The sequence below is a fragment of the Electrophorus electricus genome, chromosome 2 (assembly GCF_041902795.1).
Source record: "Electrophorus electricus isolate QZ-2024a chromosome 2, ASM4190279v1, whole genome shotgun sequence".
Taxonomy (NCBI): domain Eukaryota; kingdom Metazoa; phylum Chordata; class Actinopteri; order Gymnotiformes; family Gymnotidae; genus Electrophorus; species Electrophorus electricus.
In genome coordinates, this window is record NC_137498.1 from 35802735 (window position 1) to 35817979 (window position 15245).

The 15245-nt window shown below is 39.9% G+C and overlaps 1 protein-coding gene and 1 long non-coding RNA gene across 7 annotated transcripts; one reads left to right on the plus strand and one right to left on the minus strand.

The window, feature by feature from the left end:
• Nucleotides 1-77: 77 nt before the first annotated feature.
• On the minus strand, nt 78-12722 carry casd1 (CAS1 domain sialic acid O acetyltransferase 1). 6 transcript variants are annotated; one of them, XR_014118277.1, is made up of 19 exons: nt 12533-12722; nt 11466-11562; nt 11257-11377; nt 6715-6759; nt 6544-6612; nt 6402-6446; nt 6191-6314; nt 5875-6086; nt 5357-5779; nt 5009-5098; nt 4736-4855; nt 4444-4600; nt 4276-4355; nt 3649-3750; nt 3231-3371; nt 3071-3148; nt 2863-2955; nt 2448-2766; nt 78-1602 (listed from the first exon to the last, which is right to left on the minus strand). XR_014118277.1 is itself a non-coding variant. In XM_027012073.3 (18 exons), exons 1-18 carry the CDS (start codon nt 12720-12722, stop codon nt 2506-2508), a joined length of 2448 nt encoding a protein of 815 aa, XP_026867874.2. In that variant the 3' UTR covers nt 78-2505. The 6 variants fall into 6 exon arrangements, 4 of the variants coding, with proteins under 4 accessions (XP_026867874.2, XP_081557567.1, XP_081557577.1 ...); XR_003410786.3 differs by having other exon boundaries at nt 78-1259; nt 1459-2766; XM_027012073.3 differs by having other exon boundaries at nt 78-2766.
• LOC145652098 (uncharacterized) lies at nt 11538-12876 on the plus strand. The gene is made up of 2 exons (XR_014118312.1): nt 11538-11636; nt 12645-12876. It is a non-coding gene; the product is annotated as an uncharacterized LOC145652098 (long non-coding RNA).
• The last annotated feature ends 2369 nt before the right edge of the window (nt 12877-15245 follow it).

The window sequence follows — 15245 nt, forward strand, 5'->3', positions numbered from 1 at the left end:
GTATATTGTGATCTATGCTAATGAGAGTGCACCACAGCTGTACTGATATAAAACTGCTGGAAAAACTCAGCATGAAACATTTTCAATAAGGTGTTTATCACCAACAATGGCTGTACAACAAATAGAATGTATTTACAAATTAAAATGGATAAATTTCACATTTCAAGACAAAACTGAAATATTTATATTAGTTTTACACTAACAGCATAGGGGTATGGATTGTGTCTTTAAATAGGACAAAATTAAACTATACAAACATTTAATATATATGTACAAAAAAGTTTTAAAAATCCAAACATTTACAATATGATGTCTCCTGGTTTATTATAGCAATAAAGAGAATTAAAGTCTAGAGCTGTTCAGTTCAAACGCTATCATTCACTTTAGAGAGAAGGTTCCTCTTTACATTTAGCAACGCTATGTCTTCCAAGAATGGAAGAGGATGCTTAAGTAGTACAGATCCTTTGGAACCTGCAAATCTGTAGTGTTACAAGAACTATACTCTGAAAAGATGCTATGACAGAACATTCTTAACACTTAAGTCTATGTATGATCAGTCATTATATTTCAAGCCTTTGGTCCTTGTAAAAGGAACAATAGTTACCTCTATGGCATAACAGACAAACTGTATTTACACAGTTGAGGACAACTATAGGTTTGTTCTGTATTTACAGAGTTGTGGAGAGCTATATGTTTGTTCTGCAAGAACCTGTACTATAAAATATGTAGATATTACTCTCAAGATGATCAAATAAATCCAAACAGAGAAACATCAAGGTAGATCAGATGAACACAGCCTTAGTTCAACTGCATAAGCCAATTTAATAGCAAAGCATGTCCAGTCACAGCTGTGGCTATGACACTAGTGCTCTAACATCACAATCAGTTAATAAACTTGCCAATATAAAAACAACAGTCTGCTCTTAGTCTCATGAAAGCTCATACACCAGATTTATAGTATTTACCAATGGATTTTTTTTAAGGTAACACTTACATCTTTTACAAATGCAATTATTAATCATTAATATTTAAACAAAAAATTAATGCTAATGGACATTAATAGCAAACACAAAAGAATTTAGGTCTCCACAATGCTATTCTGTTATTTTATTTCTGGCCTCAGAAGGCTCTCTGAAATAACTGTTGGGAACGCAGCTCATCCTCTTTCTTCAGTGTTGTAGAAAGTTCAGTGTCAGGGCTATAGCGCTTTAGCCCTGAAGTCCCTGCTAGTAGCTTTTAGGTTTTGGGAGGTAAACATCCTACTCAGTGCAGCAATATAGTAAGGGAATAAAGAACCATATGACATTCAAAATAAGATTAGTTTGTTTGGCATAACTGAAAGATAAAAGCTGCAACACGTAGTACAAAACATTGGATGTTATTTTTAAAAAAAAAACACAAAACAAAATAAAAAACACACCAAACAAAAAAAGCCACAACTATTATAAAAGCACTCACCAATCTAAGACTTGTCCTCCTTTGAGATCCTTGTAAACCCTTCTGAACATCCTGAAAAAGGCCAGCCTCCACTCATGACTCCCTTCAGCAGTGCCACTGTCCTTGTCTTGCATCACACCATAATGTTAGCAACATTGCTTTTCACTGGATTACAGCAACACAGATTTACCCTTCTTAGTTTATGCATTTTCATTTTTTTGCAGAAAAAAAGGATAATAAATAGAGAAACATATTGTCTGACCATTCAAGACAGTTCTGCTGTCTTGAGATACATATAGTCTTTCAGTAGTCCATGCAGTAACCTTTTACTGTCCATGTTCTGACAACTATAAAAGTTTCATATGTCTGTTTTCAGTTCAGGAGAATTAAGAACTACTGAAAGCATTAGTTAAAATTTACAAACAGTTCACAATAGTGGTTTACACTGAAATGAATTGGCTCGTGATTTGTAGTTTAACTGACATCCCAAAAGCTAGCATATGGTGCATTGTCTACTGCATAAAGTGTGAAAATAATACTCCACTCTTATTTCACTTCACATGAGTCTTTCAGTCATGAGCAAAGAATCCAAAGTAGGAAAACAGGAAAAAAAGAGAATCATGACACAAAGACAACCCTGTACAAAATAAACTTAATTTAAATGATTAAATACTGTACATACAAAAAAGGACTATAAGACATGGATGGAAAGCAGGCCATTTTAGGCTTCATCAATTTTAGCATCAATCTTGGTCTTAACCAAAGTGTAGGTTTCAGCACAGCAATGCAATATTATACACATTTGTATGCTTTTGCCTGTAGGGCCAATGTACGCAGTTTTATAAAATCTGTGTCCACTGTAAACAAAGCTTTATAATGTAGGTCATTCATGCACCATGGGCCTTGTTTATAGATATGTCTCAATTGAATTCAGTATATAGCATAGTGTCATCCATTCTTAAAACTCATTAAGAATTGTAGAAAGGTCTGACTCAAAACCCTCAGCTCACTTGAGGTGTATTCATGAAAAGCTGTGGCCAGCCAGGCAAGAGGCTGTGCCAGACTCCCTTAGTAGGCAGGCTGCCCACCGTCAGACAGCACGATGAGTCCGAGGAGGAGTGCTGCAGCCAGCAGCCTCTTCATCAGGGCACCACTCTCTTTAGGAATGGCCACCTGCGCAAGGTCATTGGTGATCTGTGAAATCTCATGGGCCACACACACAAAGATGAAGGAGCTGACGATGATGTTGAGGGAGGGGTTTCCAGGAATGAGCACCAGGATGCCCCTGGTATCTGCCGCCAGCCATATGTGGTACTGACAGATGAAGAGCTTCAGAAGGAGGGGGTTGATAATAACGTAAAGTGAAAGTCAGAATGCAATATTCTGAAGCATTTAGTTTGAAAATTAGCTATATTTGTATCATACCTCTAATGAGATCTTTCCAAACCATGCAAAAAAGGAGCTATAGAGGGAGCGGCCATAACCAGGAATGTTCCTGATTAGAACAAATGCTAGAATCTGAAGGTAGAAAAAAAAAAGCACAGTGAATGGCAGACACATCTTGTTACATAGGACTTATAAGTATGAGTACCAGAGAAACAGAGTGAACCAGGACTGAACAATTGGAACTCACCTGCACCACTGAAATATAGGGATGCATCTCATTGCATTGAGTTTTATTTTTACAGCCACTAGCCCATATGGAATATGTCTATAGGAAGAGAAAATATTCACACGGAGTCGCACCTAAAGGGCCAGCAGGAGTGAGACCCTTGCAGCCTTACTATACTTACTATAAATGAGACCACTGATATGAAGAGCAGGCAGTTGGAAATCTTGATGGAGAACAGAGGTTCTCCTTTGCCTTCAGACAAAACCTGGCATTTCTGCAATACCAGGTAAAGAAAGGCAAACAGCATCCCATGGAACACAGCCTGCAATGCAACATGGACAAAGCCATTCAAAGGAACTGTCACACATTAGTAAAAACATTTTCATACTTGAGTCATAACTTTTTAAACTTATAATCTTGCCTAGTAATTACAATCATAAAGTGTCAATATCTGTCAAATTATATAATCTATACTGACGATTACTACTACTACTACTACTACTACTACTACTACTAATAATAATAATATATTGAATATATAATTTCTCTCCATTATTCAGTAAGGTACAAAATTAGAGGGAAATTCACATTTGACTTACAAATCTGTCCAGTTTCCACCTAAACCACCACTCATGGATGCTGCCTTGCAGCTCAAAGAGCTTGGATATAGGCCACACAGAGAAAACCTTCTCGAAGAGTCCCTTGAAGAGGACAAAATGCTCAATATTAGGGCTGTGCTCAAAATATTGAAACAACAGTTACTTAATTATATAAGCTACATAATATGCAAAAATTGATAAGGTCATGACATCAATATTTATCCTAATAAATTCACCTTAAGCATATTAGTGCTCTATTCTTAAAAGGGTATTAACATAATATTTTTAGCTTGTTGTAAGTTATTCATTTTGTCTTCCTGTAGATGGAAGACATGTGATACTCTATATCCAACAATTAGAAACACAGCGAAGCAGCTGATATCAGCGCTGCTAAGGCTGAAAGTGGCAATACAGGTATTTAGGTTTACGTTGAATAATTCAATTTTTGCTTTTACTGAGCATTGTATTGTTTCTACACATATTGTACTGAGACCCTTGTGTTGTGACACATCATGGAGTAGGTACCAATAGCCTGCCCCATTTACTATATGGAAATCGAGGCAGGTTAAGTAATAATCCTAGAATTCTCAGCTTTTCTTTTGTTTGTTTATTCACGTTTGACCTTACCTGTGAGTATGCAAAGCAGCAAATGAAAAGAAGTAAGCCTAACAGTTTCAATAAAAGTGCCAGGTGCCAGAAACCACTACCTGCATCAAAGAAAAACAATATTGGACTATTTGCACAAACCATGTCCAAATAACCAGAAAATGTCTGATGTTCAATGGGAGTTATTACCATTAGCTTTTATCTGAAGAATCTGTGGCCACATGGCCATTGTGCCATAGATGACCACAAACCAAAAGGTAACCAGAGGCACAAAGTAGTAGAACTGGTATGGCCTGTCCATGACAAGGCAGAGCACTACCACAAGGAAATTGAGTCTGAAGAGAACCTAAAGGAAAATCATCTAATCTTTATAGGATGCAGTTACAGATTATTCAAGGACGTTCAATCAACAGGTCAACACAGTGAAACCAACATGCTGTGGGAATACAGGCTGTAATATATGGCGGCTGGAAAAAGATACCTGGCACACTCTGTAAAGTCCAAAGTCTCCTTTTAACCAAAAGAAGGAGAAGTGGCCATATCCGGTCTGAAAGAGATAAGCTGCCACTAGGACCCGGACATGCATGTACACAGGAATAAACTGTAGGAGACACAAGAGAATAAGGCAAACTTAGCTGATGATCAGTGTGTTGAATGTATTACTTTATTTCAGAGGCACTGACTCCTTATATAGTCTAGATAGATATATGATTTATAGTGTGGTGAATGCATTAAATGTATTTCAGGAACTTACAGCACTGGCACCAGATATATGATAGATGAGGATGACCAACTGCATCCAACCTTTCCACTCATCAGTTTGCTCTCTGTTCAGAAGTTTAGTCTGTAAAGTGGAACAGAGCAGACTTCTTACACATAAACCCAAATTTACACAACCACATGGATTTCTTCACTTTGTTGTTGCACTTTATTTGTGTGATTTAATTGAATAAACTGTCATAAGGAAACAAGGACAGTAAGACTTAAGCTAAATATATATATATATATATATATATATATATATATATATATATATATCTCTCTCTCTCTCTCTCTCTCTCTCTCTCTCTCTCTCTGTTGGCTTGAGAACATGCCCTCTAACCTCTTTGCTGTTCTCATTGTAGAAGATGCCAAGCACAAATATATAAATGAGTGGGATGAAGAAGGTGGAGTGTGTATAGAACTTCTGTTCTTTCATGAACAGGTTTGCTCGGTCACAGAGGTAGAAGTACAGCATGATGATGCCCATCTTGCAAACAGACTGCAGTGCTTCCTGTAGGCTGAATGGAACTGCAGCAGTTGGAGGTTTCTTCTCCTCTCCGCTCTCCACATCAGGAACAGGCCTGCTCTTGCGATGTCTGCTGTAGCCTAGCAAATGGAGGACCAGGAAACAGACGCAAGCCACCAGGAAGAATCCTGCCGCTAGTTTTTGCAGGACACTAAGAGGAGGAACACTCTGACAGCAGGAGCCATCAATGGGCTTCAGGAGCTTGTTGCACATAGAATTCATCAGAATCATTGCACCCTAAAGAAAGAACATAATAACAAGCCACACTGCCTGATTAATGACACAAGTATATGAAAGTATTTCAAGCAGCAGTATTTGAACTAATGACCTACCACATTCCTTGTGCTCTCAGGGAGGTGTAGCCCATCCACAGACTGGGTAATTGTCTCCATGGCAGCCTGCCGTGAGGCCTCCAGGAACTTTACTCTGGCCTTAGCATTTCTCTTGTGGTTCAGAGCTCTGACTGCTGCCGCATTATACAGGTCTATCTGCTCATTTGTGATCATCTTTCGATTCTCACTCAGCACCTCCTCATTTACAGGATCTACAAAGGCACAAGAAAGGAAAACAAACAATCAAACAAATAAACAAGATAATTTGGCTGACTGATGCAATGTGCGTTTACTAGTCTTCCTGTTTGAAACACACCTTGTAAGACCCAATAGACGTCATTATGCTCAGATAGTTTTTCCAGTGGAGCTGCTATAGATGTGAGGTTTGCTTTGTATTGAAGGAGTGTCTCGCTGCTGCCACTGTGCAGTTTGATGGACCACTGTGCAAATAAGAGAGTTTAAAAATTAGAGAAACAGGGCTAACATGATCATCATCCCAATATTTAGGCAGTGGAACACTGACTTACAGTGGCTGCACCAATGATTATAACATCTGGTTTAGCAGAGGGCCTCTGTAATAAGTGATCAGAAAACAATTATAATGTACACTGCACCACCAGGAATTAGAATCAGACAACAATAATCATACAGTGATTTGTCTTTATTTGCCTTTGCCTCTGCCCAGGACATCAACTGCCCCTTCATTGAATTATTCACTTCTGCATACCACAAGAAATCCTGCAAAATAGCAGAACATATTTCCTTTTAACAACTCAGAACCTCTAGTGAACCATTTTTCTATTGCTATAAGACAGTAATTGTGCATGAGAATAAACTCACCACATTAACAGAAAACTCCCTATCTGCAAAGGGAATGTTTTCATGCTGGCAGGGTCATCAAACAAAGCAAAGAACAGTGAAAGACATTTAAAAATCTCTATGATTAACATCTGTTGTTTTTCTATGCATACTGAGTACATGAAAGTAAATGTAGTCTCAATAACTAATGCATACACCTTTTACTTTTTAGTTTAGCATATTAGAACAGATCAGATATATGAAATTCTAAATGTTAAATAAAAAAATGCATAATAAGCCACACGTTTGATTTTTTTAAGAAATGTAATTCATCAAGATAATTAAAACAAAGAAATAATCAGTTTTTAATAACTTCATTGGCTGCAAAAACTAATAAATGCTAATAGAACATTAAATATATTTTGGAAGCTGTGTTTGCATGGCCCGCATGTTTGTGGCCAGTTAGACAAAAAAGAAACAGCAATTTACCTTGAAGACATTTTTGTGTTTTGTTACATTCACACAGCAGGTAAATGTGGCCCAAATCTGATTTTCTGACCAAATCCATTTTTAGGTTGTTTACAGTATCTTTTTATTGTGACCTAGACTGAATGGCAACCAGCTAGTAGTGCGTCAGAGTTCCTTTGGCCTTCAGAACTGCAGCAGTTCCACTAGGTGCTGAAATCCACTAGGAGTTGAGATCTGTACGTAGGGATCTTGGCCCTGGAAAGCTTCGCACAGCTGCCGCAAATTAGAGGTACAAACATGTTCTGAACAGCCTGTTCTACCTCGTCTCAGAGGTGCCCTATATGATTAGCATTTGGGTATTGCGAAGGCGAGGGAAACAAGGAAAACACATGTTCCTGGAACCAATGTGCAACGTTTGTGGCATGGTGCATTGTTCTGCTGAGAGTGTCCTTCTGCCATAGGGTAAACAGCTCCCAAGAAGGGATGAACATCCAGTCACAAGTATCAGAGGAGCCAGGGTGTACCAAGAAAACATTGCCAGACCATTACTGAAGCTCTGCCAGCCTGAACTGAACGATTCATGCTCATTGATGAATTGAGCTGAACTGACCTGATCGATTCAGCGGGCTCATCGATTCATGCTGCTTGTGCCATCAGCATGGTGCTTTAGAAATTTTGATTCATCTGATCAGGTGATGTTTTCCCACTGCTCAGAGATCCAATTTTTGTGGTCTTTTGACCACTGGAGTCTTGCTAATTGATTTGCTTTACACAGCAATGGCATTCAAACTGGTTGTCTGCTGTTATAGCCCAGCTCTGCTAAGGAATGACGAGTTGTATGTTTGGACACTTTAAATGGAGCACCAGCATTATATTCAGCTGCAATTTCCTGACTGTGCATCACCTGTTCGCTAGAATGATTCCTGACATCCTCCTGTGACCCCTTTCATCAATGGGTTGTTTACATCCACAAGATCCCCTTTTGCTGACTGCTTTTCCTCCATCACACCATCCTCTATATACTCTCGACATTGTTGCATGAGAAAACCCCAGGAGGTTTAAGGTTTTTGAAATACTGGCCCCAGCTAGTCTAGCGCTGATGACTTATTCAAAGTTGCTCAGATTGTTAGAGTTTTGTATTCCCATTCTAATGTGGATTCACACCAGGATTAGGCCCAAAGACCTCAGTATCACCTGATGCCAGTGGTCAGGGAAGGGGACTATGCAAGTAATGCGCAAGAAAACAGAAATGTGGTAAGAGGGCAGGACTCCATGCTAGGATAATGCTAAGACTTCTGTGCTAGTCTCCAAGCACTGCTTGTGACTGTTAAATGCAGACCTTTTTATCTACTGCTGGAATACATCACCATGCTCATAGATGCACAACACTGTGAAAGAGGCACACTTTGAACTGCATGGTGCTATTAGTGAACTGCAAAACACATACCCATACAATCATGCAAATCTCAAGTCTGTGTTCCCTAAATATCATAAACATGTAGACTTTGCAACAAGAGGGGTGAACATGTTGGATCTTGTTTACACAAACACAAGCAACTCATTCATACCAGGTAGAGCCTTACCCCCACTTCAGACACTCAGACCACATCTCTGTTATGCTAATACCTGCATACACACTGCTCATCAGGAACCCCAAGCCACTTCTGAAGCAGGTGAAATCCTTGCCAACAGGACCCATCCATGCTCTTCACGATTGTTTTGTGCACACTGCCTAGGGTACATTTAGTTGCAATCTCCAAGACCAGAAGCTGTGGATGACTGCTGAGGTGCATATGCTACTAAAGACTCATGACACAGCCTTCAGTGCAGACAAAATTGCAGGCCATTCAGTCCATTACCAATTACACGACAACATTTCCTGCAAGTGAAAATGATGACTCACTTCCAGATATACTAAATTACTTCTGTGCATTCTGAAGCACAGAACAAGGTGGCAAGAAAGACCATCCCTCCTCCAAAAATTGGTTCTGTGTCTGACCATGGCTGATGAAATAAAAACTCTGCTGGACCAAACAATATTCCTGGCTGAGTGCTCAGAAGATTTGCAAACCAGCTGAAGATGTTCTCTCAAATATATTCAAGATATCCCTGAGCAGCACCACCGTCTCTACATGCTTTCAAGGCCAAGACCTTTGTCTTTGTGCTGAAAACGTCTTCAGTCTCCTGTCTGAATGATTACCTTCCCATCACACTCATACCCATCGTCAAGAAGTGTTTGGAGAAACTAGTCATGAAGCAGCTGTTACCCTCACTGGACCCCCTACAGTTTGCATGCCAACCATGCAACAGATGATGTAATCACCACAATCCTTCATCTTAACCTTACCTTTCTGCTAGAATACTGTTTATAGATTTCAGTTCAGAATTCAACACAATGTTTTAGGAACAACTCCATCTGCAACTGGATCCCAGACTTTCTGATTAGGAGAACCCAGTCAGTCCAGATCAGGAGCAGCATCTCCAGGGCCACCACATTGAGCACTGGTGACCACCCAGGGCTGTGTGCTCAGTTCGCTGTTGTTCACTCAGCTGACCCACAAATGTGCATCAGTGCCAGACCACATCAAGTTTGCTGATGACATGACCATGGTGGGTCTCATCAGCAGGGATGATGAGTAAGCATACAGAGAGGAGATGCAGTGGCTAACAGATTGGTGCAAAGTAAACAATCTGTACCTGAATTTGGAAAAAACAAAAAGAGATGGAAAATACTCTTCACTCATCAGTGATAACTCTTTTGTGGAAATCACCACATGCACCAAGTTCCTTCGTGTCCACCTCTCAGAGAACCTCACCTAGACCCTCAATAAAAGCTCTATAGCCAAGAAAGCCCAGCAACGACTCTACTTTCTGAGAAGGCCGAAGAAAGCTCATCCCTCAACCACCATCTCCACCATTTTCTACAGAGAGACAATAGAGAACATTCTGAGCAGGTGCATTACTGCCTGGTTTGAGAATTGCTCCATCTCGGGCCACAAGACACTGCAGAGAATAGTGAGGACAGCCAATAATCATAATTTGGGCCTCTCTCTTCCCTCTACCGTGGATCTTTACAAGACATACTGCTTTCACAAAGCTACAAGCATTGCGGATGATCATACACAACCCACACACATACTCATCTCTGTCTGGCTGTCTGGGAAGAGGAACCAAAGAAATCAGGCCTTTACAACTAAACTGTTTCTTCCTCTATGCCATCAGACTCCTCATTTGCCAGAGAGTGACGTAAAATATTTAACAAATACTCCATTCAGGGAAATGGCAGGTGTTGCTAATAAAGTGGCCATTTGGGGTATATCCAACATTAATCTTGAACAGATCATGCATCTAAATTGACCCACTTGCACAAAAGAAGAATGCTTCATGTGGTTAGCTCACTCAGAGGTAAACAATAAAATGTAGGCAGGCAACAGCACCAGCCACTAGCCTAAACTTAATGCTCATGTTCATCTCTAGTGGAGTTCGGCCACAAATTCAAGAAAGAAAAAAAAAAAAAAGATAATGAGAGTGAGTAAGCAAACTAGGGGCAAGAATTTTAATGATGGATCTCTGTGGAGTCATGGCAGATCCTTTACTTCAATATTTATGAGGTCTGTCACCTCACTATCCCTCCACTGTTTTCAACCATCTTTATTCCTGGCAACACAAAATTATGAAAAATGTTTAGTTGGACTGACATAAGTTGCATGAAAACCGATCTGGAGGACTTGCATTGCCATTTATGGAATATAAATTGGGTTTCAGTCCCATATATGTATGTGGCCAGATTCTGTGTGTTGTATTGCTATTCATAATACCATCCAAATGACAAATCTTTCGCATAGAAAAATACCATATTTGGGTCACTTTTACCTGCTGTGAATGTAGCCTAAATGTCTGGAATAATACTAGATGTATATGCAAAAAACAGGAAACCTACATTCAGAAATCATCTGCCAGAAATAATGTTTGATGTCATTTTTGAAGCACACTGGAAAGGTCCTATCCTGTGCATACTGCTTAACCACTGATGCATAATAACAAAAAGTGCATTATCCAAGAGCTCTGAGGGACATACAAAGAGGCATAGCAAATACAATGGGCAGAAAAACCAACCTTGTTCCCATCTTCCCTTGCCTCTGGGTTGATAATTTTTATGAAAGAATAGAAGAGTTGCCGAATTCTGGAGTCTCCTATGAATGCTATTTTTTTATTTTGGAGACAAGCCTTTGCTTCACTGAAAAGAAAATAACACGCATTAAACTTCCAAACGCTACTCTGAAATTGACCATATGGTGCAACAGTGTAACTATGGTGTGACTCACGTGTTTTTGTATTTGTGCAACATGCAGCCATATGGTTGCCACACATTCTCCCCTAGAAACCGTCCACTGGATAGGAGCCACTCACATGTGTCCCTGCCTGAAATTAATAGGCATGCATGAACTAATATCCTACTGCAAGTTGACGTGCGAGGTAACCGCGTAGTACCACAGGTACAAAGTAATGAGCGGGAGTAACATGCATGGACCAGTGTTATGATGGGTACTGCGAACAATGTAATTAAGGTTTATAGGATATAGCTGCAGTAGTTAATTTATAGCTATTTAGTTAGCTAGCTATCTTGATAGTAATCACCATAGCAACAGTATCCATAGTCCAGATTATTGCTCGAACATAGCCACAGATAGCTCTAAATAGCTATTCTTGAAATGTGGATAAATGTAACTGGCTAGCGTGAGAATGCGGTAACAATAATCTTAGCTCAAGTGCTAAGAAAGCTAGTAAAATAGCTAGTAGATATCTTATACATAGCATACATTGTGGTTAGGTAGTTTACCAAATGTACGAGCAGACAAAATATTGGGCCCTGAGTGCATGATTCACACAGTAGGTTAGCTAGCTAACGCTACTAATAAACGCTTAATTAACTGAATTACTCTAGCAGGTAACTAGCTAGCTAATGATCTTAGCTGTCTATTTCTGAGTGAATCTATACTCAGCTAGTTTAGCCTAGCAGCTAGGTTAGCTAGGTTACTGCTTTACTGATAGCAGTGGGCACAACAGCTACTTTCTACATTATTGTCTACAATTAGTCACCAGCGCTAAATTATAGGCTTCAAAATGCAAATCACATCACACATTAAACAGTTGCTGAATCGGCATGATCGACACGTCCTGTGCAAGAAGCCCTACCCGCTTTATGTATTCTAACTAGTTAGCCAGCGTTACCTATCTAACTAGCAAACTAGCATCCTAAGTGACATTTGACTGACTGCTGTTATGGGCTTTAGTAGCAAGAAAGCAAGCAAACATGCTAGCTAGCTAGTTAGCTACTGCTACAGTTGAAAATATTGCAAGCAAGGCAGCACAGAGCCAGCCTGACACCTACCTCCATAGTATCGGGAGATGGAATGGAACACACTGAGGAGAATCACAGCAACGAGAGAGAGCAATTTTGCATTTTTAATGTTAAAATACTGATTTATCTCCCGTTTGCCTAGGCTGTAGGCCAGGACCGCCATTTTGGCTCCTCCATGACAACAAGCAGATAGACGTGCGGCAGCGGAGTTGTCGAGCATGGAATAGACAGGTACCTTGGCGCCTCTGCGATCTCCCTCAGTTAACAGAGGAAGAGTTGGTTGGTTCGGTGGTGAACAGTACTGCTCCCAGCGCTGGGCTGCTTCTGCTGCCCCTAACTCCACGACAAAAAAGGCAATAAAAAGTTTATTTTCATTCATGGTATTGCTTTCTGAGCTCATGGTATTTAAAAACAAAATCTATCTCATAGAGTTTTACTTTTGGCCTTACATAAAAGGTTGAGCATAATCTATCTTGCAGCAGCAATTTAAAACAAGCCAGATTAACAATCACAAAGGCAACCCTTTTGTTTCTGTAAATAATTTGATTAACCTCTCTCATCACGTCAAATATTACTCTAATAAATGCAATGAGCTTGAAGTGTTCTTTAGCAGCAAAATTGCTGGCATAAGAGGAAGCATAGCAATTAATCAGCCCCATGGACTAAACGTTTATTACCCCACTTTAAACAACTGGCTTTCGATTATCATAATGTAAAGAATGTTATTAATTACATAACATAGAATTTGTCCACATAGTCTCAAAACTACTATTGTTAGCCCCCTTGACTCCTCTGTGTTTAATAAATATAGCCCAATTTTTTCACTTTCACATCTTGACCTTACTACCAGTAGTAGTTTACAAGATTTGATAGTTGATAGAAAGTCAGATCGCCTGTCTACTTTGGATCTCATAGATTGCTGTGCTGCCTTTGATAATGCTCATGAGATTCCACTTGCCTTTGATAATGCTCATGAGATATCCATTGCAGAATTAGTCCAGCTTCTCTTGTTCAGTTTTATACTGATTCAGATTCTCCTTAAGTAGTCATGAATAGTTCAAGTTCAAGTTCAAGTTCGGTTTATTTGTCACATACATAGTCATACACAGTATAACTCGCAGTGAAATGGTGGAGAGTGCTCTGTCCAAACTGAGGAAAAGAAAATGGGTGCATAGAGAAATATAGATATTCTCTATATGTGAAATATATATATGCAAGATAAATATATATATTCTATGTATGTACAAAATATATTAACAATGTATGTACAATATATGTATATTATGATTATATACACAATGTACAATGTATATGGTTGTGTATATATGTACACAATCTACAGAATGTACAGATCCATTTCGTATAATAACATATCTACAGTTGTTGTGTAACAAGGTAATTGAATATAAATATATATATACAGATATACAGTTATGTTACATGGTGGTGGTGGTCCCCACAGTTTATCAGTTTCCCTGATTCAGGGCCCGAATGGCCTGTGGGAAGAAGCTCTTCTTCAGCCTCTCTGTCTTGGTCTTCAGGGAGCGAAAGCACCTCCCTGACCTCAACAGAGAGAAGAGTCTATTGTTGGGATGGGTGGGGTCCTTCACAATTCTCCTGGCCTTGGTCTGGCACCGCTTGTAGTAGATGGTCTGCAGGTCAGGAAGTTCCGTGTGAGTGATGCGCTCTGCTGAACGCACTACCCTTTGGAGTGCTTGTCTGTCCTGCTTGGTGCTATTCCCAAACCAGACTGTGATGTTCCCCGTGAGGATGCTCTCGATAGTGCAGGTGTAGAAGTTCCGCAGTACTTTGGAGGGCAGTCTGAAGTCTCTTAGGTGTCTGAGGTGGTAAAGACGCTGACGAGCCTTCTTTGCCAGGGAGTTGGTATGGCGGGATCAGGACAGGTCCTGCGAGATGTGAACACCAAGGTACCTGAAACTATCTACTCTCTCCACCGTGGTTCCACTGATCCTCACAGGTTGGTAGTGCTGTTCCTGCTTCTTGGTGCAATCCACGATCAGCTCCTTTGTCTTACTGACGTTTAGGAGGAGATTATTTTCCTGGCACCAGTTTTCCAGGTGTTTAATCTCCTCCAGGTAGGCCCTCTCGTCATTGTCCGAGATCAGACCCATGACAACGGTGTCGTCAGCAAACTTGACAATGATGGCGGAGCTGGAAGTGGCTGTGCAGTCGTGGTGTACAGTGAGTAGAGCAGGGGGCTTAGGACACAACCCTGAGGAGCTCCAGTGCTGAGGGTGAGGGTGGATGAGGCACAGTTGCCCACCCGTACTGATTGTGGTCTGTCCGTTAGGAATACACTATTGTACTGGGTACTTTTACTTATAAGAGAGTATAATGCAGTAATTTGGCGTGCCCAAAATCTCCATAATTTTGTTTGGAAAAAACAAAAACAAGAACCCCTGGTATTTATTTCACATGTATGTAACAATAACAATATAACACATCCATTTATGCTGAAACACCAGAGGTAGGTTCTTTGCACTTAGCACCACACTGTGTCTAATAATGGTAGTGTTGAAGCCTCATGTTAGGCTAAACATTTTCTTATGCAACAAGTAATAATTTATAAGAATGTCATCATCATCATCTTAGTCTGTTTTTTTCAACGCTCAAATAGTGGTATGTGGAAAATTAGACTATAGATCATTTATATACTAGAAGCTGTATACTCTTTTGTGGTTTCCTGTATTGAGTGCTCTACTCAGTTAAGAGCTGCTGTTTG

Excerpts from the sequence above, each read along its gene's own strand:
- casd1 (XM_027012073.3), bottom strand. The coding sequence starts at position 12,722 with ATGCTCGACAACTCCGCTGCCGCACGTCTATCTGCTTGTTGTCATGGA. Across the intron at positions 11,378-11,465 it reads TTGCACAAATACAAAAACAC|TGAAGCAAAGGCTTGTCTCC; the intron begins GTGAGTCACACC and ends TTTTCTTTTCAG. Across the intron at positions 4,601-4,735 it reads GACTTTACAGAGTGTGCCAG|GTTCTCTTCAGACTCAATTT; the intron begins GTATCTTTTTCC and ends ATTTTCCTTTAG.